The sequence below is a fragment of the Chiloscyllium plagiosum genome, unplaced genomic scaffold, assembly GCF_037043375.1.
Source record: "Chiloscyllium plagiosum isolate Xiang-an unplaced genomic scaffold, Cpla_swu_hap1 HiC_scaffold_20, whole genome shotgun sequence".
In the NCBI taxonomy this organism is placed as follows: Eukaryota; Metazoa; Chordata; class Chondrichthyes; order Orectolobiformes; family Hemiscylliidae; genus Chiloscyllium; species Chiloscyllium plagiosum.
Window position 1 is genome coordinate 44,550,710 of NW_028270158.1, and position 27,164 is coordinate 44,577,873.

The 27,164-nt window shown below is 40.5% G+C and overlaps 2 protein-coding genes across 4 annotated transcripts in view; one reads left to right on the top strand and one right to left on the bottom strand.

Annotated features, from left to right (window-relative positions):
- Positions 1 to 27,164, top strand: part of cyth3a (cytohesin 3a) — an 83,247-nt gene that overhangs the window by 46,730 nt on the left and 9,353 nt on the right. For 2 of the 3 annotated variants that reach the window (XM_043711380.2, XM_043711381.2), the window contains exons 2-6: positions 8,799 to 8,881; positions 12,229 to 12,293; positions 16,353 to 16,419; positions 23,918 to 24,036; positions 26,485 to 26,565. In XM_043711380.2, the coding sequence (XP_043567315.1) occupies positions 8,799 to 8,881; positions 12,229 to 12,293; positions 16,353 to 16,419; positions 23,918 to 24,036; positions 26,485 to 26,565 (415 nt within the window). Of the gene's footprint in view, positions 1 to 5,943; positions 5,966 to 8,798; positions 8,882 to 12,228; positions 12,294 to 16,352; positions 16,420 to 23,917; positions 24,037 to 26,484; positions 26,566 to 27,164 lie in introns of those variants that run through there. The other variant, XM_043711382.2, reaches the window with a different exon arrangement.
- usp42 (ubiquitin specific peptidase 42) overlaps positions 1 to 27,164 on the bottom strand; it is a 187,495-nt gene that overhangs the window by 20,026 nt on the left and 140,305 nt on the right. The gene's annotated exons all lie outside the window — the stretch shown is intronic.

Sequence of the window (27,164 nt, forward strand, 5' to 3'; positions counted from 1 at the left end):
GGTATATATATATATATCTATGATGTTGCAGCTATTAGAAACTTAGTTGAGAGAGGGACTAGTATCTTAACATTCTGGGATTGGACATTTCAGGTGAGAAAGGGTGGGCGAGTTATATTACTGATTAGGGAGAATATCGCAGTTGCACTGAGGGGAGGACACCAGTGAGGCCTTATGGGTAAGCTCAGGAATAGTGCAATCACTATTGATGGGATTGTACTACAGGCCTCCCAGCAGCCAGCATGTGATAGAAGAACAGATATGTGGATAGATTATGGAAGAATGTTAAAATAATGGGGTTGTTGGGGTCAGTGATTTTTAAACTTTCCCTATATTGATTGTGTCTTGTTTAGTCCGAGGGACTAGGACAGGGGGAAGTTTAAGTTGGGGGAGGAAGGGGCAATGGTCTAGTAGTGTTAATGCTGGACTGTTAACCCAGAGACTTAGGTAATGTTCTGGACACCCAGGTTTGAATCCTAGTATGGCAGGATTCCAAAAAAAAAATGTAGTCCTCTGAACCCCTCCTGTGACTAAACAGGATACAAAAATTTCATGCAAGACCCAAACAATTTCCTCACCTACCTCCCTCAACATTCTGTCTAATGGTGACCATGAATCTATTGTCGATTTCAGAAAAAAACCCATCAGGTTCACTAATGCCCTTTAAGGAAATTGTCAGCCTTACCTGGTCTGGGGTACATGTGACTCCAGGCCCACAGCAATGTGGTTGACTCTTAACCGCCCTCTAAGTTAGGCAGCAACTGCTGGCCTGGCCAGTAGTGCCCTCATCCTGTGAATGAATTTTTTTTAAAAAAAGGACAAAGAAGGAAATTTATGCATGGGACTGGAGAAAGTGGATGAATTTCTTAGACTATTTTGCATCAGTATTCACAAAGGAGAAGGACCTGGTGGATGAAGAGTCTTGGGAGGGGTATGTTGATATTCTCGGGCGTTTCCGAATGAAAAAAGGTGTTGGGTATTTTGAAAAGCATTAATGTAGACAACTTCCCCCAGGACCTGATAGGATCTATCCCAGAATGTTGAGGGAGGTAGGTGAAGACATTGCTTGGGTCTTGTACGAAATCTTTGTATCCTGTTCAGTCACAGGATAGGTTCCAGAGGACTGGAGAATAGCTAATGTTGTTCCTTTGTTTAAGAAGGGCAATGAGAATATTCTGGGAAGTTTATAGGGTGGTCAGCTTTATGTCAGTGGTAGGGAAATTGTTGGAGAAGATTCATAAGGATAGGATTTACTGGTGATAGCATGGTTTTTGCTGGGAAGGTCCTGTTTCACCAACCTCATTGAGATTTTTGAGAAAGTGACAAAAAATGAATGAGGGTAGGGTGATAGATATTGTCTATATGGACTTTAGCAAGGCCTTTGACAAAGTCCCTCATAGCAAACTGATACAAAAGTTGAAGTCGCATGCGATCCTGGTAAGGTCTGACTTGGTCATAGAAGACAGAATAGCAGTGGAAAAGTGTTTTCTTGACTTGAGATCTGTGACCAGTGGTGTTCTTCATGGCAGAACCCTTGATAGCATCAATATACAGATGCATCTGGGCATACATGTCCACACTTTTCTGGAGGTGACAACTCCGTGGATAAGGTGGTTGAGAAGACATGTGGTATGCTTGCCTTCATCAGCTGGGGCATTAAGTATAAAAGTTAGCAAGTCATGTTGCTGTCACACAGAACTTTAGTTGGACCACATTTGGACTAATGTGTATTGTTTCAGTCACCACACAACAAGAAGGATGTGGAGGCTTTGGACTGGGTACAGAAATGGTTTACCAGGTTGTTGCCTGGTTTGGAGGATATTAGCTTTGAGGAGAGATTGGACAAAGTTGGTTTGTTTTCACTTAAATATCGAAGGATGAGGGGCGATCTGATAGATGTTTACGAAATTATTACAGGCTTGGATCGAATGGATAGTCAGTCTTTTTTCCCAGGGTAGGAATGTCAATTATTAGAGCACAGGTTTAAGGTAAAAGTGGCTAAATTTAAAGGAGATTGGAGAGGCAGTTTTTTTTTTTAAAGGTAGTAAATGCCAGAAATACTGCCAGAGGAGTTGGACGCAGATATAATAGCAATGTTGAAGGGTCATATTAACCAATATATGAACAGGCAGGGAACAGAGGGATACGGATTTTATAGAAGCAAATGTTTTTTAATTTAGAAAGGTGTGTCAAAGCAAGTTTGGTCGGCCAAAGGTCTGTTCCTGTGCTGTACTGTTCTTTGTTCTAATTTCCCTGGGTACATGCTGCTTCAGTGCTACGTTTAAGAACTGAACATAGAAGTTTTCACTCTTGCATACTTTGAGCAAGTTGTGCTGCCAATTTTTCTTGATGTTTATCTGAGGTATTTGAGGCCTGAATCTGTAAGATGTTTCCATGACCAAAACATCCATTATTTATACATCTATCTATACTGTGCTTTGCTTTAGTTCAGGCTATCTCAAAACATTTTACAATTTGAAGTGCAATCACCATTGTAATTAAGGATAATAGTGAGTGAAAAGATTCTTATTGAATGAAGAGAAAAAAACATCCAGAGTGGCAAAGATTATGAAGAGAATTAGTCGAGTTGCACAGAATAGTTTTAATAGGATAAGTATTGTTTAGGTACTTTCAAACCAGAGTAATGGTGGTAATGCACAGATTTACAGGGTGATAGAATCTGATTCACTAGTAGCTTTTTAAAAGAAATTAATGAATACTTGAAGGGGAAGCCTTGCAGAGCTATGGAGAAAGAGCTGGATTTGGGGTGCCTAATTAGATGCTCTTTAAAAGATCCAGCATTGGCAGAGGGCCAGTGGCCATCTCCTCTGTCTTAAGATTTCTATTCTGATTTCTATTTGTACAAGCCTGTTTTCAAACAAAAATGTGAATGTTTTTCCTAAGCAATTGTACAACTTTTGTTTCTGCTCATTTTCAAGCTGGTGCTAAATTCTTCCTGCTTTTTTAAAAATATAAAATAAGTTGCTTTCTATTTTCTCACTCCTGCTGAGAACTTGTATACTTCCATATCTGGCTTTACTGACCCATTTATCCCCAGCCCTAGCTAATGACATCTGAAATTTTTTTGACTCGTTTTCTGGAATTGGGGAAAATCCTAAACAGCTAAAGGGTATGGTTCCTAAGGGATTGCATATGAGGCAGTGCTAGGGCAGTGATACATAAACTGAAACCATTTTAACATGTTTGGCAAATTCAACCTTTGTTTTTATTTTGGTTGGATTACAGACCCAACATGAAGTGCTTTTTAAATTGTGTACAGATGGACTTGCATCTTTATTTTCCAATCCTCTATGCTAATCTAGAGCAGTTATTAGAACATGCTTGCTGAATGGAATCTAGCTTGGCCAGTGTATGTACATGACCAACATCCTGCTGACTCTGGAAGGAAGGGCACTGGAAAAGGTCTGTCACTGGAATCCAGTGATGGGTCAGTGACTTCAGGCAGGAGGAATTTCTTGTCCTTATGGAGCAACAACAACGCATAGGATCAGTGGACTACCTTCATTGTTCTATTTATTGGGATCTTGCTGTTTTTCTTTATCTTTTCCATCTTTAGTTTGCAGCTGAGAGTTGAAGATGACCATGGGACTGTGGACATCAGCTGCTTTTTTTTTTGTAAAAAATGGAAAGAACAAACAGGTTTGTATATAGCACGTGGCCCAGAAGTTTAATTTTAAGTTTATTATCATTCGAGAACACTAGACATTTCTGCTTTGGAGACGCATTATACTCGAGGCTGACAGATGTTTGGATGTTAAAAAGGGTGGATTAAAACAGGGAGGCTGGTGCCGACTCATCTAACAAGGAATGTTGGAAAAACACAAGCCAAAGTTTGAAATGGTTTAAATTTGTCAGAAGGCATGTGTCTATAAAAGCTTAGGATAGAGCTTTGATTGTTCTGTGGTTAGCCTCCTCTTTCAAACCTTTTGAAAGTTTGGAGAACAGAACTCTAGGCATAAAAATTAAGTGAATGTTCTTGGAGCCTACTGGAAGCATTGACTGATGCTTTCAGAAATCAAGAAAGATATGATCCTGTGTGCCTGTGCTACTACATATCATTGAAACTGTTTAAGTGAACTAGCCAGTTAATCTAATTTACCCCTTAACTGTCTGCCTGTCTATGTTGAATGGGGGCAGTGACAAAGGTGATTGGGCTTAAATCATCAACTTTAATTAGATTACCTTGTTGCAGAGTCATAAAGTCATACAATGTGGAAACAGACTCTTTGGTTTAACCAGTCCACACCGACCATGTTCCCAAACTAAACTAGTCCCATCTGCCTGCACACCCCTCTAAACCTTTTCTATCTATGAACCTATCCAAATGTCTTTTAAACGTTGTAACACATGAACCACCAAAATAAAAAAGTTGCCCCATTTGTCCTTTTTCAAATTTTTCTCCCCTCACCTTTAGAAACATGCCCCCTTGTTTGAAACTCTCTACCCGAGGGAAAATATCCTGTCATTCACCTTATCTATGGCCCTCATGATTTTATAAACTTCAATAAAGTCAGCCCTCAACCTCCTAAGCTCCAGTGGAAACAGTCCCAGTCTTTCCTTTTTATTTTAAAAATCTCCAATCCTGTCTGAACTCTCTCCATTTTAATAATACTCTTCCTAATAACAGGGTGACCAGAATGTGCATAGTACTCCAGAAGAGGCCTCACCTCTTGTCCTGTGCAACGTCAACATAAGTGTCCCAACTACTATAGTGAAAGGTCTGAGCAAGAAAGGCAGTGTGCTAAATGCCATCTTGACTACCCTGTCCACCTGTGACGCAAATTTCAAAGAATTATGTACCTGAGCCCCTAGCTCTCTCCATCCTACAACACTACCCAGGGCCCTACTATTATTTGTATGAGACCTCCCTTTGTTTGTTTAACCAAAATTCAAAAACTTTCATTTATCCAAACTAAACTCCATTGTCCACTCCTCAGCACATTGCTCCAGTTGATCTAGATCTCTTCGTAACCTTAGATAACCTTCACTGTCTAGTATGACACCAATTTTGGTGTCATCTGCAAGCTTACTAACCATGCCTCTTTACATTCTGATTGTTTAACTTTGTATTAATTTTTTTGTTTAAGCTGTAAGCTTGATGTCTGATATTAGTCATTCATAAAATCTGATGAGGAACCATTGGGGCAATTTGGAGAATCATTGAATATTTTAATTTTACTGCATTGTGAATACTGGCTTAGGAAAGCTGATTCGATCTGTCTTGTGTCACAAAACAGTAACTTGCTGACTTATGCTAACCCTGATGCAGTGCTACTTCAAATTTTAAATCATCCATGGCTATGGTCCTTATCTCTAACCACCTCTGAGATACTTCAATTCTGGTCTCTTCATGACTGTCCTTGGCACGTTTTTGCCGTCACTACCTGGATCCTAAACCCTTCAATTCCCCTTGACACTCCTTCACCTGTTTGCTGTCTTTCCTCCTTTTAAATATACTCTTTGAAACTTCTCTCTTTGTCACTTTTGATCATCTGTTCAAGTATCTCCAAGTGGTTCCATGTCAAACTTTTTTCTGAAAACATGCTGGTATAGTGCCCTGGGGCAGTTTCTTTTAACATTAATGTAGAAATGCAGGCTATTATTTAAGTTTGTGCCCTAGTTATTTATTGTGAAACCACCTCAGTTGCCTCGGGGTTTGGCTGTGTTGCGGTTTAGCAACAACGGTAATTACCACCACATCTTTATGACTAAGTGCAGACATCTGGAACTGTCAATGCCCTGTCCAGGAATCTGACTGCATATAATTGGAAATATGAATAATGACGAGTCTGATTTCCTAAGTACCTCACCCATTGTGATGTAATTGTGTAGAATCTGGACTATGTTGATACTATTCCATTCTGCTGTTACTGCTCCCAAAGTACGTCTAAGGGCAGTAAAATGCTTTGGGACATTTTGAGGTTGTGAAAGTTTACATTGAAATGTAAGTCTGTCTGTTTTTATTACTTGAATTAACTCTTAATTAATAGAAGGTTTATTTTGTTGCAAAATTAGAAATGTCTAGAATAGGTAGTGTAACAAATGATTGGGAGAGATGCATTCAATTTTCTGTGGCACAGTGATTGAAATGTTTACTTTCCCGCACCTCCCCCTTTAATTACTGGGTCTAGTTGAGTTCAGACTTATGAACAGATGTCGGGTCTGCTGGCCGCTAAACTGAGAAATGTATAAAAATAAAAATTGATGCTGTGCTGGTCTCCCCATCTATGCATCATATTCTTCAGTCATTTTGTAGAAGTGCATTGATTTAAATAAAAATCCCTCTGTTGGTAAAAGGTAAATTGTTTGGGATGGAGGTTAGAGAGGCTGCAGACAGTATTTTGGGATGAGGGGTTAGGCAGAATAGAGAGTGCAAGATGCAACATCGGCCCTTAGTAGAGATTGCACTGTTCTTGAACCTGTATTCTGGTCTAAATAAACAACTCTCAAGTTGCAAGTGAAATGTCCATGTCCCAGAGGAAGAAATTATTTAATACTTGATATATTTTGGCTTTCTGATTAAATGTCTGTTTAACATGCAAACTCAGTTCTACAAATATTGCTTTGTGTGCCTGAGTAATGTGCATTAGAATTTGTATATTTGTCTCCTGGTAACTGGGTGATGCAGGCTGGTTGTGACCTCTTCCTTCCCTCTTTATTCCTCTATCAGATGCTACCTCCTCCAAGAAAATAAATGCAATTTGTAGCATCCAATGTACACTTGTGGTATGAATGCAGTGTGACCTTTTGCTGTGATTCAGTGCAACTGTGTTCCATCTTTTTGGGCTGCAAGTCATTTTGTATTTTTTAAAAGAATGGTATGTTGTGTTCTGTTTTCACTCCAATGGGATGTGGACTGAACAATTTGTCCTGTTTTGACAGTGTGGGCAGTACTGTTAGATTGATGTTCTCCCTAGGGGTTGGGGGCAGACGCAGTATACTTTTTCTCCTTTTCCTTCCCATGCAACCATTTAAAAGTAAATCATTGTGGAGTTTTTAGGCTTTGTTTGAAACTGGCTGTGTATTAAATCCCAAAACCAAAGTCTCGATTAAAGCATGTTTTAAACAAAAAGCATCAAAAAAGTCCCCTGTTAACTGTGCTGGAATACATGCCTGGTCTTGCCTGCAGACTCTTTGTCTTAAGAGGGTTATTTGGTATTTAAAACCTGTCTCGATCAACAGAATTAACTTTGCATCTCACAGGGTCCCTGTATTGTGGGCATATTAGGAACCGTTTACCCTGAGGTTCCTGCTGTGAGCTTGTGTGGGCTGTGCAGAAGCATGGACCTCCTGCACTTCAGCTGTACCTTGGTTTTAGCAAACTCACCACTGGATCAACTTCAGAGTGGTTCTTAAAATGCAGTCTATAATGCTAGGGGTCTAATCCATTCATGACCCCAGGCTTAAACACTTGACATTCAACCTATGCAACTGTAAATCATTACACAAAACTTTACTTTGTAGAGCAACATGCAATGTTTAAAAAATTAGTGTGTAACTAACCCTGAGAAACTAGTAAAGATTATAGTTGGAAATGTGCTATTTCCTCTACTACATTAGCCTGGTTTACCAGTTCTCTGTCCTGCCTGAGTATAAAAGCTGGTTACTGTATTTACTGTAAAACCAAGACTAGTCTAAATGAAAGTGGCATGTCAGTGCACTTTGAAATGACATGGGACGCAGAAATGAGGGCACTGTTGAGCATTATTCATCCATTCTCTTGTGACCTAGTTGTGGACTTGAGCAAGATTTCATACTCAATTAATCCTTTTCCCCCCCAAAAATGTGGTCCAGACACCACTGATGAGTAAAGACACAGTGTTAGCAGCACTTGCTCTGTTAATGCAGAGGGAGTGTCTTATTACAAAAACATTGATTTGTACAGCCTGCAGCATGCTGGGGCTGATGCTAAACACTGCAGTGTCATTTTGCTGTAAAATCAAGGATGCACTAGCAAGACCTGCAGCTAACAGGTGGCCTGGCAGATTGCGAACTCGTTTTTTTTGAGTGAGAGTCACTTTCCTCTTTTATCTCTGGAGGTGTGCAGTGTGGTGATTATTTGATCTGTCTTTTCAGCAACTATGAATCAAAAATATTGACTGCATTCTTACTGCTGCTCGGGTACCATGAAGCTGGAAGATGTGCTAATGATGAACGCTGAACAAAGCTGCACTGAGAGAGTAGCAACAGCAGTTTTTCTGCTGCATGGTGCAGAATTTCACAGGGTTGTGAGGGGGAGGGGTGATTTGTTCTCGGTCAACAAATCGATGGAAAGAGATTGATGGGAAAAGCTGTGCTGGAAGATGTATTGCATTGTGGACTTTTGGTTTTATATTTTAACTGATAACGGTACACAGTTTCAGAATCTAAAGCTGTGTAGCATCTGGTCGGCAGTGTTACTCTTTTGTTTGGAAGCTTGTGTTCAGCAAAACCACTTGGAGAAGTAAGCCGTATGGGGAAAAATGACCATATAATGAGATTTGATTCTCTTTGAATCTGTGTTTTTCGTTGGGTTTTTGTGCTTGTGTAGAATTGTGTTGCAACTTCACAACAGAAATTTGTAAGTTTTGAATAAAATTTTTTTTTTGGAGCTGGCTGGTGTTTCACTCCAATCGGATACTGATGGCTGCATGGTGTATTTATTACATGGGCATTTTTATTTAGTGTTCTGGTGCATACTTTTAAACATTTTAATGTGACAGTCACATTATTTTAACTTGCATTATAATTGAAAGGTTCATTAATCTCCTCCTGAATTTTCTCCTTTGTCTATGCAGTATCATCTGAGCTCTCGTTTGAAGAAAGAGAAGAATTAGAAAACATTAGACGGAGGAAAAAAGAACTGATGGCTGACATTGAGGTGGGTTGGCCTGGTTTAATTACTGCTGCAATCCCCAACTCTTAGATCTCCATGCTTCTCAACTGTGACCTCTTGGTATATTGCCCACTTGGTCTGAGCTATGCGTGCAGCTGCTGGTGTCCTAGGCTCTGGAATTACCTCCCAACCATCTCCCTTTCTTCTCTCCTTTTTTAAGACACTGCTTGACCAAATATTCAGTCACCTGTTCGAATGTCCCCTCCTTTGGTTTGGTGTCTTTTTCTTTTCTTTTGCATTTGATGTACTCCTGTGAAGAACCTTGTTTTTTGCCTCAAGTATTATAACAGACCTGTTGCTGACCTCCCACATTCTATTCTCAATAATGTGATGCCACCCAAAACCTTGCACTGCATTCTGTCCAGTTGTCATCCTTTTGCTCACTGACCTAATTGGCTCTTGGTGTGGGGGAGATTGGAGATTGATTTTTACAATGTAAAAATACCTGTTTACATACTCCTCCGTATCTGTTGTCCCTTCCTGTCTCTGTAATATCCTTATATCTTCCACAACCCTCTTGAGATTTCTGCACTCCTCATAATTCTGGCCTCTTTGAGTATCCCCAGCTAGTTCTCTCTCTGGTGCCTGTGCCTTCAACTGCCTGAGCCCGAAGCTATGGAATGTCTTCCCTAAATCCCTGTGCTCCACCTCCTTTCAAGACGTTTCTTAAAACCTACCGTTAACCATGTTAAGGAACATCTGCCTCATGTCTCCTTTATGTCAAATTCTGTCTTTATAATGCTATTCTGATGTGCCTTGGAATATTTTGCGATTAGAGTTGCTATATAAATACCAGTCACTGCTTTATTAAGGCCTAATATCTTGTACGTCCTTTTTTGTATACTCGTTGCATGTTGTGTGGCTTCCATTTATTACCATGGACTCCATTTACATCAAGGTCAAATTGCATTTGGGTGTATTGATTTTTAAGCTTGATTTGATCTCTGCATTAATGCAAAACCCTGCTGTGAGCTGGGCGATGGTTTAAAATTAATGAACTTGTCCAGAATGTGCTAGTATGCATGCTGCCATAGGCTACCATTAGGAAAAGGAGACCACTGGGAATTTCACAAGGACCTGGTGAGACAGATTCTAATCTTCTCTTTGATCCATTTGAATTTCTGTGCATCTGCATTGACATTGACCTAAACTTTGAACAAATTCACATCTTAAAAGCCCTCTATAGTTTAAAGTATGCTTACGCTCTGTCTCTGTGGCAACACATTTAGAAGCATATTTGTAGAAGATTACATTGTATTTGAAGTGGCAGCAACAATTTTTTTTTGTCTGCTATATATAGCATTTGTAAATCCTGTATGGTTTTTTCTATGTTCTTGCAAAATATGCAATGGCAACTACAATCCTCCAACTTAATACTGAGAATTCTAGACTCATGTTGTTATTTCCGCATTGTCTCTTATATCCATGTTGCTGTTGAAGCTTCGTTTACTGACCATTCGTCGTTGTTCTGAGAAGGGGATTAAGCTGCCAGTTTCTTGAATTTTTGCCATGTTTTGTAGGTCCATATTTTTTTTTTTACACTTGTTTAAACTCTGGATGTAGGTTTGCTTGCTGGCCTGGAAGGTTTGTTTTCAGATGGTTTGTCACCAAACTGGGTGACATCAGTGATCCTCCAGATGAAGCACTGGTGGCATGGCCCACTTTTTCTATTTGTGTTTCGGTTTTCTTGGATTGGTGATGCCATTTCCTGTTATTTTTCTCAGGGGGTGGTAAATGGGATCCAAGTCACCGTGTTTGTTGTTAGAGTTCTGGTTGAAATGCCATACTTCTAGGAATTCTCGTGCATGTCTCTGGTTGGCTTGTCCTAGGATGTGTTGTCCCAGTTGAAGTGGTGTCCTTCCTCCTCTGTATGTAAAGATATTAGTGAGAGTGGGTCATGTATTTTTGTGGCTAGTTGATGTTCATGTATCCTGGTGGCTAGTTTTCTGCCTGTTTGTCCAATGTAGTGTTTGTTACAGTTCCTGTAAAGTATTTTGTAAATGACATTAGTTTTGCTTGTTGTCTGTATAGGGTCTTTCAAGTTCATTAGCTGCTGTTTTAGTGTGTTGGTGGATTTGTGGGCTACCATAATGCCAAGGGGTTTGAGTAATCTGGCAGTCATTTCCAAGATATCTTTGATATAGGGGAGAGTGGCTAGGGTTTCTGGACGTGTTTTGTCTGCTTGTTTGGGTTTGTCGCTTGGATTCCATTTACCACCCCCGAAGAAAATGAACAGGCATTGGCATCACCACAGGAAATGACAACACTGACCGAAGAAACCTAAATGCACGAATAGAAAGCTGGCCATGTCACAGTGCTTCATCCGGAGGCACACTGATGTTGTTACCGAGTATGGTGATGTAACATCTGAAAACGAACCTTAAGCTCAGTGAGCAAACCTACATCCATAACATCAACCTGAGCTACAAATCTCACTAGCTGTATAAACCTTTTAAATTAAAAAAAAGTCTCTGCTGTTTACTCCATTTTGAAACTCTTATCTAGTGCATGTCCCCTCTCCTTATTGTCCTCCTTCTTTTCAAGCAGCACTTCAGTTCACTACATTGTCTGACTCAACCTGAAGTATCTACAGTTGTCTTTTTTTTCTAATTGCAAGACCCCTTTAGGAAAGAAACATTCGTTACTTCCTGGCCTTGAAACAAACTACAACACTGTTGTTTTTTATCTGAATGTACGTCGATTTTCTTAGACCAGAACCAATATAAGACAATCAGACCTCTCTTACAAGCTGTATCCCACACTATTGTATTTTGGGTGTCCCATTGTCCTCTGGCATACATTATATCTATGGCGAGTGATTTGTCACTTGAGATGTTATTTTCACTGTCATCTTCGTGCAAGACAGTGATACTTTGGGAACACTTGTTTAATGTGATAAGTTTAGAAATCTAACTGTACTGTTCTAATTTGTGTGACAGCAACGATAGTTGAACAGTGTATCATAATGCGCTTGACTTGAGTTAATTCTTCAACTTGCTGCCCCAGATTTTGTCATCACATTTTCATATTGCTTCACAATTATTGTTCTTTTTATCCTGGGAGATATGTTTGAATTATGAGGAGGGAGGAATAAAGGAGTGATTTATTTTGTGGTATCATTAGATCAAAGCTGCTTGCTATGTAAATGAGGCTTGCTTTATTGGGTTTTTACATTTCATCAATGACTTCATCTTCTGAGGTATCAGGGTTTGCAAATAATCTTGCTTTGGGGTAATGCAACATTTCTGTGCATGTATGCCTTTTAGAGCTATCTTGTAGAAAACTATAGTTCACTGTCTTATATATTTTACATTTAAATATCTCCTTTACAGAGGCTGAAAGATGAGATAGCTGAAGTAATGAGTGAGATTGAGACACTGACTTGTACTGATGAAAGGTGAGTTGGAAGTTCTTATTCCAACAATTCCCAATTTTTAAAAAAATTATCTTTAATTTTTTGGAGGGCATGTAGGGATGTGTGTGTGTCTGTGCAGGATTTTCTTTTAAGTCTGTGAAGAAAAGTGCTGTTGTTTCTTTTGTTCATGTTTCATTCAAGACCACAGGGTTTGGCACAAACTGCTACTTTTATAAAAAAGACTTAATTTAGAATAATCAATAAACATGCATGCACCACCTTACCCTTCCACCCTCGAAGATGTTCTGCAAGTATATATTGTTTGGTCACATTTCCTGAGAAATTTTACATGTCTGTTTAACCCTGCTCTGTGGGAATGATCATTAAAATGACAGCTGTTGGTTACATTTTGAAGCTGAACTGTACTGTAAACACCCCTTTTCTCTCACTTTTCACATGATTTACTATTGATTTATTCCAAGCTTGAATTCTGTTCTGGTTTTGCTGTATTTAGACACTGCTTCAGTATTTGAGGAATCACAGTGTTCAACATTCTTCATTCACCAGTGAGCATCCCCACTTCAAGACCTTGTCATGGAGAAAAAGTGATTGAAGCAGCTAGAGACTTTTGTCCCTGGGATGCTACCCTGAGGGGCTTTGTTGTGACAATGTCCTAGGAATGAGATGATTGACTTTCAACAACCATAACCATGTTTCTTGGTGCCAGGTCTGATTTGACCAGTGGAGCATTTTCCCCAATTCCCCTTGATTCTTGTTTGGCCAGATCTTCTTGATACTGCACTTAATCAAATGCAGTCTTGTCTCATCTCTGGTGTTCAGCTTTCTCACCCATGTTTGGACCGAAGCTGCATTGTGATCAGGAGCTCAGCAACCTTGGCAAGAGTGAGGGGGGCCTGACTGTGTGTAGATTAGAGCAAATCATATTTTTATTTCTCTTTTATGTTTAGACTGGAACCAATTTGGTTGTAACTTTGGTCAGATGGCTAATGCTGGCATTTACTGCTGGCCTTCTAATTTAAATGTTACTCCCATATTTATTCTCTCAGTTTGGGAAGTTGGTAGTTTGGGGGTGAAGGGAAATGACACACATTAATGCTGACAGTTTTAAAGAGTTTGCAGCAATTGCATTTTGTCTTTGGTAACAAAATAACATGCCTCTATGTTTAACAATAATTTCAATGTATAGAGGTTCCATAATGCAGTCCTATATTCCAAAGTGCTTTGCAGGAGCATTAACATGAAATTTGGCACAAAACCACATAATGAGATATTGGGACAGACCAAGTAGATTTGATGGATTATCTTAAAGGAGGAGAGTTTCGGGAAGGAATTCTTGTGCATGGGGCAACTTGAGGCGTAGCTGCTACCTCTGGAGTGAAGATGATTAGGAACGTGCAAGAGACATAGTGTAGAGGATCTCAGAGTCCTTAGTTGATTGTGGTGCTAAAGGAGGTTCCAAAGTTAGAAAGGATGAAAAGTCATGGAAAGATTTAAACAGAATGATGACAACAACAACTTGTATTTCCTAACTTAATAAAACCTCCCAAGCCCCTTCACTAGAGTATTACAAAACAAAATATTTCAATGAGCCACATGAAATATTGGGGCATGTGACCAAATGCTTAGTTAAGCAGCAGGTTTTAAAGAGTATCTTAAGAAAAGAGAGAGGGAAGCAAGTCAGAGCTTTAAAAGCAAAGGTGCTGGATGACTATAGGAAAATGCAGATCAATGGTTTTATCCCCATCCTGTGCTGAGGTTAGGCAGTCATGTTTGACTAATGGAAAGGGATCTCATTACGTTGACTGTTATTCCACTTAGTGAAGAAATAACTGTTTTCTACTGGATCAAAATGGATCTTTCTGTCCAGTAGCTCCTGTTTGAAGTTGGTAATTTGAAATTGGGTAACAAGAAGTTGTGATGTTCCTTTTTTGCAAATTGAGCTTCATTTTCATGCATAGAAAATAGCTGCTATTGTTTGCCATAGGAAGTTTCCATTAGCTGTAGAACAGACTTCACAATGAGAGGTGAGATAGACAAGAAAGAAATGGGGTGGAAGGAGAGTAAAGTGAGAATTTAGAAGAGGAAGACTGGCAGATATTGAACTAGGCTGTGTTCTTTCTGATTATCAATCCAGCTATTTACCTATCAATCTTTATAGAGTCATACAACATGGTTTATATGCATGACTTCTCGTCCTGCTGTTCCTTCTGTCTCCAGTAACAGTTCTAATTGGTCTGAGTCCAATCTTTTACATTTTAAAAGAAAAGCACTTATTTAGTACACGCCTGTCTTTCTCAAAGGAAATGGTGATGACCTTTAGAGCCTCTGGTCTCAACTGAGGAGCTGTTGGGCCAGGTATCATTCTGGCTATAGTTCTTTGCACTATGCCCAGAGCCTCAGTAACCTTCACGACCCACAAGAACGAAAGCTGCAGGATTATTTTGAATGGCTTTGCTGACTGTAGGTTGAAGATGGAACAAATGACCCACGGTTTCTGCTGCCTTCAGTGGAGACAGGTTGAGTGTAGGTTTGGCACTCACGTTGGTAACTTGGGGAGGAGGGCATTGCCGACTGAAAGGGAGTTGAATTCAGTTCATTTGTTGCAAATACGGAGGGATTCTGTGGTTTTACAGTCAGTCATTACAATAGGAGGTCGTCATTTGGCTCATTGAGTCTACACAGCTCTGTGTATTGTAGTCCAGTAAGTTCCATTCCCCCTGTTAGAACCATATGATTCTGCAAATTTATTTCCTTCAAACACCCTTCTAATTCACTGTTGAAATTGTAAATCTTTCACTCTCCAGTTAGACAGTGAGTTCCTAATCATTACTACAGTATTCACATGTAAATAAAAAGCTTCTCTCTTAACCCTCTTTGTATCTTGCACAGAAATTCTAAATCCATGCAAAATTCTACTGGAAGTGTCATCAGCTAATGGGATCAACTTTTCTTTACAACTTTGCACAATCTACATAAAGAAATAATAACAAAAACATAGAAGCAAGATTTAGACATTCAGCAGGACACCACCAACCAACTAACTACACTCCCCAAAAATTAGATATGGCTGATCATCCACCTCTCCAGCTTCTTCCCAGGCTTTCATAATTTCTTCTAGATATTAATGACATCAAAAATCTATCGATCTATATTGAATACCATCAATGACTGAGTTTCCACAGTCTGATGAATAAAGATACCATTTTGATTGAAGACATTCCTCCTCATGGCAGACCGAAATGGCTTGACCTTTATTCTGAGATGCTGTTCCCAGTTATTGAGCATTGATAGTGTTAACATCAGGCAGTAAAACTTGTTGCTCTGAAAGTGTGACCTGTGACTAACCAACACCAAATCATGACTCTGGTAACCCAGGCAACTCTGAGAAAGAAGCAGTGACTTTGAATTATTCTTTAGATTAGATTACATTACAGTGTGGAAACAGGCCCTTCGGCCCAACAAGTCCACACCGACCCGCCGAAGCGTAACCCACCCATACCCCTACATTTACCCCTTACCTAACACTACGGGCAATTTAGCATGGCCAATTCACCTGACCTGCACATCTTTGGACTGTGGGAGGAAACCGGAGCACCCGGAGGAAACCCACGCAGACACGGGGAGAACGTGCAAACTCCACACAGTCAGTCGCCTGAGGAATTGAACCCGGGTCTCTGGCGCTGTGAGGCAGCAGTGCTAACCACTCATTAACTTCACCTTTGCAGCCTCTGTCATGTGATTCCAGTCCAGATTAAATCACTGCAAGATTGACTGTGGACATTACCAATAACTGTTGGAGCCATTGAATATATTCAAGACAGAGAACAATAAATATCCAGATGCTAATGAAATCGAGGACAATGAGGATAAACGTAAGGTAGAAAATCAGCAAAATCTTATTGAATAGTGAAGTGGGCTCAAAAGGCTAAATCCTATTTCTTATATTCTTAATGGGATTCATGTCCCTGTGTTTATTAGATGGGAGAACAATCAAGTTGCAGTGCTGCAATCTCAATAGTAAAGGGTTAAAAACTTGTAATTCCTCACTTTTTTTTTAAATTCCTCTTTTGATTCTTGCAGTAAAACAACTCAGAGGAATAAACAAATGGCTATGGGGAGAAAGAAATTCAACATGGATCCCAAGAAGGTAATTAATTTTTTTATTCTGTTTCATTAGATTATTATCGCGTCATAGAGATGTACAGCATGGAAATAGATTATTCGGTCCAACTCGTCCTTGCTGACCAGATATTCTAAATTAATTTAGTCCCATTTGCCAGCATTTGGCCCATATCCTTCTAAATCCTTCCTACTCATAAACCCATCCAGATGTCTTTCAAATGTTGTAATTATACTAGCCGCTACCACCACTTCTGGACAAAAGTGAGGACTGCAGATGCTAGAAATCATAGTCTAGATTAGAGTGGTGCTGGAAAAGCACAACAGGTCAGGCACCATCTGAGGAGCAGGAAGAATCTTCTGGCAGCTCATTCCATACACACATCACTGTCTTCATGAAAAAGTTACCCCTTAGGTCCCTTTTAAATCTTTCTCCTCTCACCTTCAAGCTGTGCCCTCTAGTTACCCTATCCGTATTTCTTATGATTTTATAAACCTCTGCAGGGTTATCCCTCAGCATGTGATGCTCCAGGGATCATGGTTTCGTTGCGAAGAATTTAAAACGCCTTCTCCGTTCTCCTCTTTAGAATTCTAAAGAGGACTTAATACCCTTAGTGACTCGAAGGAAAGCCTATTGTTTGAGAGCCTCAGGTGTGGGGTGTGCAGGTAGGTGGAGTTTCAGTCTCAGCTCACCTCTGGAGTTCAGCTCTATTGTTCATATTTTGACTAAGCTGTAGTGAGGTCAGAAGGTGTGCAGCCCTGTTGGAACCCAAACTGAATATTGGTGGGCAGGTTATTGCTGAGAAAGTGCTGCTTAATAGTTCTGTTGACAATTTTTTTCTACCATTTTGCTGCTGATCAACTGTATAGGAGCAAGGTTAGATTTGAAGCAAAAACAGAAATTCTGGAAATGCTCAGCAAGTCTGGCATCATCTGTGGACAGAAATTAGAATTGATGTTTCAGGCCCAGATATTTGGGGGAGGGTGATGGAGATTTAATGTGTGTATGAAAAGAGTATTTGCAGAGTTTATTTTAATAGAGGTGAAACAGAAATTTTAAAAAAATCATAAATAAGATGTGGATGTTGCTGACGAAGCTGTGCATTTATTGCCCAAGTCTAATTGCCCTTGAATATTTGTGAGCTGATGTTTTGAGCTATCTACATGGTAGAGATTCCTGCAGTGCTGTGAGGAAAGATGTTTCGTGATCTGAACCATACGACAACAAATCAACTGTGCTATAGTTCCTAGTCAGGATGGCAAATGGCTTGGAGGAACACTTACAGGTGGTGGTGATCCCATCTATCTTCTGCTCTTGTCCTTACAGGCGGTAAAGGAGGTGGATTTGGAAGGAGCCTTCAAAGGAACCTGAATGAGTTGCTGCAGTGCAGTTTATTGATGGTACGCGCTGTCATTGCGTGGTGGTGGAGTAAATGTTGAAGGTGTCAGATGGGCTGCCATTCATATGAGCTGCTTTGATCCAGGTGGTGTTAAGTTTTTAAAAATTTGTTGCAGCAGTATTTCATCACAGTCCTGACATGTGCCTTATAGATAGGCTTTGAGAATCAGATGAGTTGATTGATGCAGAATTCCTAGGATCCACCTGCTGTTGTAGCCACACTATTGTGCCCCGTCCAATTTAGTTTAATGGTCAGTGGTAACCCCCATGATGTTAATAATTTGTTTTGGTGGGGTGGGGGGGGGGGGGTGTTGTAGGTAGTGGAAATTCATTGTTGGTAATGCTGCTGAATGTCATGGGGAGATGATTAGATTCATTCTTGTTGGAGGTGGTCACAGCTTCGCATTTAGGAAATCCGATTGTACATTTCAGCCTTGGCCTGGATATTTGTTCAGATCTTGATACATATGGACACTGATTACTGGGAAGTTGTTAATGGGCGTTATCCGCTAATATCAGTTAATATCCGTCCTTTGTGTTGCTGGGTCAAAATCCTGGAACTAACTCCATAACTGCATTATGAGTGTACTGGATTGTAGTGGTTTAAGAATACAGCTCCCCTACCACCTTCTCAAGAACCACTAGGATGGGCAATAAATGCTAGCCAAGCCAGCAATGCCTACGTTCCATGAATGTTAAAAAAACAAGCTCCTGACCTTGTAATCGGGGAAGGCAATTGATGAAGCAGCTGAAGATGGGCATCAGACTATACCCTGAGGAACTCCTGCACTAATGTTGCATGGCTGAGATGATTGATCTCCAACAACCACAGCTATCTAGCTTTGTGCTTGAAATGACTCCAAACAGTGGATAGTTCCTGCCCTCTGACATTTCCTGTTAATTCCAGGTTTTGCCAGGGCTCTTCAGTGCCAAACTTGGTTAGATGCTAGGTTAACGTGGAGGACAGTAACGTTCCCTTCTCTCTTCTCTTCTACTTCTCTTCCCCCCCCCCCACTTCCGAATTCATTTCTTCTGCATAGGGATGGATCAGGAGCTGAGTGAGCCTGGCAGAATCCAAACTGAACATCATTAAGCAGGTCATTAAGTATTGTTTGATCGCACAATATCATTGAGTAAGTCATTTAAGTGTTGTTTGATTGCAGTGTCAGTGACATTTTTCATCACTTTGGTCAAGAGTATACTGAGGCAGTAGTTGGCTGATTTGGACTTGACTTGAAATTACACAGGACAAACCTGTGTAATTTTCCATATCGTCAGTAGTTGGCAGCATTATGACTGTACTGGAACAACTTGGCAAGGGGTGTGGCAAGGTCTGGAGCACACTTCAGTACTATTGGCTGAATGTTTAAGGGCCCATAGCCTTTGCAGCTTCCACTGCTTTCAAGCATTCCTTAATGTTGTGTGGAGTGCATTGAATTGACTGGAATCCATGTTACTCGTGATCTCAAAAGGAGGCCAAGATGGATCATTTATTCAGCAGTTATGGCTGAAGATGCTGTCAAATACTTCTCCCTTATCTTTTGCACTGATGTGCTGGGCTCTCTATCATTGAAGATGGGGATATTTGTGGAACCACCTCCTCGGGTAAGTTGTTTAATAGGCCATCACCATTCATTACTAGATGTGGTAAGACTGCAGAGCTTTATTCTGATCAGTTGCTTGTGGTATCGCTTAGCCCCGTTTGTCACAAACTGCTTATCATGCAAGTAATCTTGTGTTGTAGCTTCTCCAGGTTGACACCTCATTTTCAGGGTTGTTTAGTGCTGCTCCAGGCTTGCCTTTTTGATCTTTTCAATGAACCAGGGTTGATCTCTGGCTTGGTGGTAAAGTTAGAGTGGGGGATTTGCAGACCATGATTGTGCTCGAATATAATTCTGCTCTGATGCTCCTTGGCACTTCATGGATGTCCAGTCTTGAGTTGCTAGACCTGATTGAAATGTCTCATTGTGCATGGTGGAGGTGTAACAGAACACGATGGAGAGAATCCTGAATGTGAGGATGGGACTTGGTCTCCACAAGGACTACATCACTGTCACTCCCACTAATACTGCCATGGCCAGATACATTTGCTGTAGGAAGATTGGTGAGGATGAGGTCAAGATTGCTTTACCCTTGTTCAGTCTGTCACCACCTGCTGACCCAGCCTTGAATTATGTCGTTTAGATCTCAGCCAATTTGGTCAGTAATGGTGATACAGAGTTACTTCTTGTCCCCATTCAGAGTTAATTCTATGTCTTTACCTTTCTCAGTGCTGCTTCAGGGTGGTATTCAACATGCAGGAGAACTGATCATCAGCCAAGAGTGAGGTCTATAGATGATCAACAGGCAGTTTGCTTACCTGTGTTTGACCTGATGCCATGAGATTTCATGACTTGTAGAGTTTATGTTGAAGACATGTATGGTAGCTCCCTCCTTTCTGAACTGGCAGTACGGTGTAGTATAAAGGCAGGGTGATGTTGTCTGGGAGAAAGTGAGGTCTGCAGATGCTGGAGATCAAAGTTGAAACTTTATTGCTGGAACAGCACAGCAGGTCAGGCAGCATCCAGGGAACAGGAGATTCGACGTTTCGGGCACAGGCCCTTCTTCAGGAATGAGCAGAGAGTGTTCAGCAGGAGAAGATAAAAGGTAGGGAGGAGGGACTTGGAGGAGGGGCGTTGGAAATGTGATAGGTGGAAAGAGGTCAAGGTGAGGGTGATAGGTCGGAGTAGGATGGAGGCGGAGAGGTCAAGAAGAAGACTGCAGGTCAGGAAGGCGGTGCCGGGCTGGAGGGATTCGGCTGAGACAAGGTGGGGGGAGGGGGGATGAAGAAACTGGTGAAGTCCAAGTTCATCCCCTGTGGTTGGAGGGTTCCCAGTCGGAAGATAAGACGCTCCTCCTCCGACCGTCGCGTTGTTGTGGTTTGGCGGTGGATGAGTCCAATGTTGTCTGGGGCATAGTCATTCCCACAGAATCATACCTTATGTTTCCTAACTAGTTTGTGAGTCAGCTCTCCCAATTATGGCACAAGTAGGGAGTTAATAAGCGGGTCTTGCAGAATTGACAGAACTGTGACCTGTTGTCACTCTCTAAGTCCCAGTTGATGCTGGATAGTTTGTTTATTTTGTTTCTTTTATCAGTCCTTGAAGTGGTTAGATAAGCTGATATACTATGTTGAGTGTATTTAACAAGAATGGATTGATGCTGCTTGCTGAGGATGAAGAGAAGGAAAACCATGAGAATAAATAACTTCCAAGCATTGGAAGGAATGCACTTTGTCCTAATCTGGTAACTATACTCTCTAAGATTTCAGCAAAATATTTTACAGATGTGTTGCTTAGCCAGAGGATAGTTATTTAGCAAGCCAAGGCAATTTTAAATGTAGAGAATTCCCTGGCAGGAGTGTAATTAAAGCATAAAAATTCTTTCGAAGTCCAACACATTGGAATGCTGTCCTCTCTTTGCTGACTGCAGTACTTTGGGAAATAGAAGAGGAATGGGCATGAGCACTGCAGGTCTTCTAACCTGAGATGGAAAATTTGTACTTTACATAAATAGGGCAAATGAGTAGTTTTGCAAGGTGGACTTAGAACTATGTGGGACCTTTAGCTGATTTAAAGCTGTTCTTGCAGAATACCAATCTTACTGCTTTTCACTTGCAACCTCTAGCTGTGCCTTACATGAATCTAATTTTGTAACTTATGTTATTCTTCCTGGTGATCTATTTAATATTGTTTTTCTTCCTACTATTATAAGATATTACTTCCATATATTGACTTGTGACAAATGATGATTAAAAAGAACTTGTATTTAATGCTGGCCATTACACAGGTTTAGTTCCAATGATGCTTCGTAGGAGAGTGCTATCAGACATAATTGTACTTTGAGCCACATTAAGAGATATCAAACCATGGGACTAAATGTTGGCACATAAATGTCACAGATCTGAAAAGAAGTTAAAGTAGTAAATTTTAAGGAGTGTCATAAAAGATGAGAAAGAGTCAGGGAGGTGGATGGGTGGAATTCCAAGAGCTAAAGGGACAGGATGGTTGTGATAGTGAAGTGATGGAAATTGAGACTGTGCAAGAGGCTAGAATTAGAGACATTTGGATACCTTAGAGGATTATAGAGCTAGGTGGGATGGGCCTTAAGGTATCTTTGATCCAGAATTTTAAAATTGAGCTAATGTGGCCAGAGGAGCCCATTTCTTACGTAGAATGGTCTCTGCACTGAAGGAAGTCATTCGATCTACACATCGCATCACATCTCTGGACACTATGGGCAATTTAGCATGGTCAGTCCACCTAACCTGCACATCTTTGGACTGTGGGAGGAAACTGGTGCACCCAGAGGAAACCCATGCGGTTTGTCTGTCTGTGTAGAGTTTGCACGGTTGCCTGAGGCTGGAGTTGAACTTGGATCCCCAGCACTATGCGGCATCCGTGCTAACCACCGAGTCATCGTGTTACCCCTTAATGTGTCATGTTTGTGCTGAATATCTGAATGAGCAACTTCACTACCATTCCTTCCAGCCTTGCACATTTTCTTCAGATAATGATCCAATTCCTTGAAACAAGCCTCACTTGGCCTTCTTTGCACCCAACTCTCAGGCTGTGCATTTCAAATCATAGTCAATTACTGTGTAGAAACAGTTCTTGTTGCTTTTGCCAGTTTCTTTTGAATCTGTGCCATCTGATTCTTAATCTTCCACTACTGGAAAGCCCATTCTGCTTATTATTACATTTAATACCTTTTTGCAGATCTGTGACATTTATGTGCCTATAATATTCCTTTCCCACTTTAATGAAGCATCCAATCAGATTGGTGAGTTGGTTGTCTTTCAATGTCTTAGCCATTGAGTAAACTTTGCCACAATGTTTTGCAACAGACAGACAGCAAACTCGTGTAATTGTGGATTGCATGAAATTTCATAAACATTAAAAATGTTTTGCATTTTGGTTCCAGAAGTTGGCATTGTGTTGGGATTGGCTTCCTTTCCAAAAAATAGGAAGAGGCTATTCACACCTTCAAGGCTGTATTCAGTGCAATCAAAACTGCTGTCTCTTGATTCCACCTACTTTTAAATCCATCAATAGCTACATTTGATCTTTTAAAAAAAGTCTGTTTTGAAATTTCACTTTATTAGTTTTTAATGGAGGAAGATTAAAGGATCTCTTCAGAATTCAAATACGTTAAACTTGAAACTTTCCACTGATGCAAAATGATCCTAGTCTACTGGTTAGGCTGTCCACTTTAGAGGTAGCATACTGTTACTGCAATAAGATTTTTTTAAGCAGATTAAGATACTGAATTGAAATGTACTTAAAAGAATTTGTCCACTTTGGTAAGTCATTTGTAATCTTGGTATAACAGCGAAAACATCAACTTCTGTTTCTTATGGGTGTTCCCTTATCCAAGTGGTGCTATTCATATGTGTTGAAAAGTGTGGTCCTGGAAAAACATTTCGTGAAGAAGGGCTTATGCCTGAAATATCGATTCTCCTACTCCTCGGATGCTGCCTGGCCTGCTGTGTTTTTCCAGCAGCATACTTTTCAACTCTGGTCTCCAGCATCTGCAGTCCTCACTTTCTCCTATCATATGTGTACCAAGGTATGTTGGTAGGAATGCTGGCATTGTAGAACCCAATCCTGTTCTCGTTTTACATTCCCTGAGTCTGCTAACTGTAGATAGAAATATTGACCAGTTCACATGTTATGATACATCACGATCTGGTGAGACTTCAACCCAGGGTCTTCTGGCCCATAGGTAGGGACATTAACAGTGTACACTAGCTATATGTTCTGGAAGCTTCACCTGTACTCCATAATTTCAGCTTGGAGAAAGTAATTTTTGCATTTTCCTCCTCCCTGACTTGTGATGTTCTGGTCACTCATAGATTAAAATTTGGTGATTTCTACTGGAATGTGCCTGTGTGTGGTAACCAGCTTGTTTGTACATGCTGTCCATGCATCTCAGTGGCAGAATGGTCACTCAGATAAGGTGCCTCTGCAAATGTGATACAGGTTGGGAGTCAGGGAGGGGAGTAGGAGAGTGGAAGAGGCCTCAGAACCTTGGTTAAAAGTTGTTATTGTGCACCAGGAGTTTTGAGTTTTGTTTTATCTAATTGCAGGGGATCCAGTTTCTAATTGAAAATGACCTGCTCCAGAACACTCCAGAAGACATTGCCCAGTTTCTATACAAGGGCGAAGGATTAAACAAAACAGTCATTGGTGATTATTTGGGTGAAAGGTAAGTATTCGCTCATGTTATAGGCTATAGTCGGAATTTATATATGGGTTAGCTAATGGTTCTATCTGACATCAGGTCGGTAATGTGTATGTAGTGAGGGAAAGTGTATTTTTTAGTGGTTCTTGTGCAGCAATAGTTGTAAGGGTTGATGTGGAGAGGGGTAGTGTTGATTTTTTAAAAATGTAATCCTGGTCTTTTACACCATAGTGTTTTTGGAATTTATTCAGGTTTAGATTTAAGCAACTAAACATGCTCGCCCATAACAGCACAAGTTAGGAAATGCACCATATTGGATATTACTGAGTCTCACTGAACAGGTCAGTTACCCTCCTTCATTTCTGTGAAGATGGTTCTATTATTGATTCAGGCTACCTCCGACTTCTTCCATAAAGGGCCTTAATGAGCCGGGGGGGGGGGGGGGGGGATATTTGTATATCCCTAGTCCACTATTGTGGCAAAAGTCTTTAAGGGTGTGACTGGCTTAAGATCTGGAATACATTGCCAGGGAGCACGCTAGAGGCAGATTCACCTGATGAGGTTTTTCTCAGGTTACAGGGAGGAGACTAGATGAGTTGCTCTTTCTGTAAGTGAGCATAGTTAGAACTGGTAATGCAATCATTGTATGATTCTATGAAATCAGTCTGTGCTGAGACAGCAGACTGAGTATTTAAAACAATCCACAATTGCTTCCATAACTTAAAATCATAGATTCCTACAGTGCGAAGCAGGCCATTCGGACTATTGAGTCCACATCGAACCGTTAAAAAGCATCACACCCAGACCCACCCCCTTACCCTATCCCTGTAATCCTGCAACTCCCATGCCTAATCCACCTAGCCAGCATATCCCTGAACACTATGGGGCAATTTAGCATAGCCAATCCACCTAACCTGTACATCTTTAGAAACCGGAGCACCTGGAGGAAACGCAGACACAGGTAGAAACTCCACACAGACAGTTGCTTAAGGATAGAAACAAACCATGGTCCTTGGTGCTGAGAGGTAGCATGGCTGACCACTGAGCTGCCCAGTTCCTGTGAAGCGGCTTTGCTCTATTCTCCTCCATTACATAATACAACAATCTATTAATAAAACTTGTTAAATCAGTTGACTTCAGATGTATGGAAAAAGCAACATGCTTTGGAAGCATTTTCTCCTGCCCTCCTCAAAACAGAATTGCAAGAATACCAAATCCAGTTAGCAATTGGACATGCAATCAGCATTTTCATATCATATAACGTAGATTGTCGATCCCTTTGAGATTGTGTTCTTGCAAGTCTGTTCTAATAAGTGTAAGATGAAGAAAAGCTTCGACAACATGCTTTTTTTCAGCAAAATTCTCAAGTACTGTACTACCAAGTGTCCAAAATCAATGGAGGGAATGTTGCATTTTTTATTCAGACCCTATGGCGGAAGCAAACCTCTCAACACATTTCTTGTTTTTTAAATTGTTTATAAATGTTCTCAAAGGGTGTGCAGATGCTTGTGTTAACAGTGATTAGGAAGGAACATTTAATATAGAAGCTCCATTACACTCTCACCTTGTTATTACACACATTCACTATCCATGATCAGGATACTCGCAAGGTTGGCCCCAAACCTGATTTCCCCTGACAACTGACAGGTCCTGATGATTTTTGCGATTCTTTGCCTTGGATTTGGGATATTGATGATTGCACTATTTGGCTTTTTGTGTTATTTGTGGGAGATCTGAACCCTTATCCCCCACAGGATAACAAAGATTTGGTGTATAGGTGTTTGTTTCCACCCTTTTCAAAGGGAATTTTAGAGCTATTTAAAAATGAGTGGCTTTGATAAGATAAATGGGAAAGGATTTTTCATTGGTAGGGCTGGTTGGTATCCAGGACACCCCAGTTTAAGGAAATTGGCTAAGAACTAATCTGTGGAAGAGGTATTTTTATTTACACACCCAGTTGTGATCTAGATTGTCTTGGAAGCAGGTTTAGTCTCAACTTTCTCAAGGAAAAGATAAACATTTGAAAAGAGAATTTTCACATGAATGTAGGTTTGCTCACTGAGCTGGAAGGTTCATTTCCAGATGTTTCGTCGCCCTGCTAGGTAACATCAGTGGGCCTCTGGGCGAAGAACTGTTCAGGATTCCTGCTTTCTATTTGTGTTTGGGTTTCTTTGGGTTGGTGATGTCATTTTCTGTGGTGTCGCCCGGAGGCCAACTGAAGATGTTACTTAGCAGGGTGACAAAACATCTGGAAATGAACCTTCCAGCTCAGTGAGCAAACCTACATCCAGAACCTCCAATTTGAGTTATAAATCTTCTCAAACTCGCTAAGAATTTTCACATCTGTGGGGAAAGAGCTAAATGAACTGTGACTATGAACGGGAAAATTCAAAGCCAGCACGTTTGGTCAAATTTGTTAGGATTTATTGCAAAGATATTTAATTCATTGTGTATTTTCTTTCCTCATTGCAGAGATGAATTTAACCTCAAGGTTCTTCAAGCATTTGTTGAACTTCATGAGTTTGCTGACCTTCATTTAGTACAAGCTTTGAGGTTTGTGTCTCCTTTTCCAAAAGTGGTGATCAACAAATTTAGCACTAATTAAAGTCCAATGCAAAGGCATCCACATTGAGCTTACATATTCTCAAATACAGTGCCGTGCCATTTTACTTTATAGTTTCCTGTGTACATTCTTCTCTTTAAATACTTGAGATGGTGAGGAAGAATGGGAACAGAATGGACATTAGGTACGAACTTGGCTTAGCGAATAGTGTTCCAGCCCCCTGAATTGAAAGGTTGTGTGTTGAGGCCCCACTGCAAGACCTGAACACATGATCCAGACTGACTGTTCTGGTGCAGTATTGGATCAGAGGATAACCAAGGCTCCATCTGCCCCTTTCAGGTGGACATACAGATCCAGGATAGTGCTCAAAATGAGCTGGACAGCACCTCTTAGTATTTTGCTGACATTTAACTCAGCTAGATGTTTTTAGTTGTGTTGGTCATTTTGAGGGAGCTTGCTGTGTATAATTGGCAAGTGTATTTCCTAAAAAAAACACCAATGAATGCACTTCAAAAAGTACTTCATTGGCTTGTAGTGTTTTAGGGTATCCTGAGGTGATCAAGACCACTCTGATTAGGGTACTGCTTGT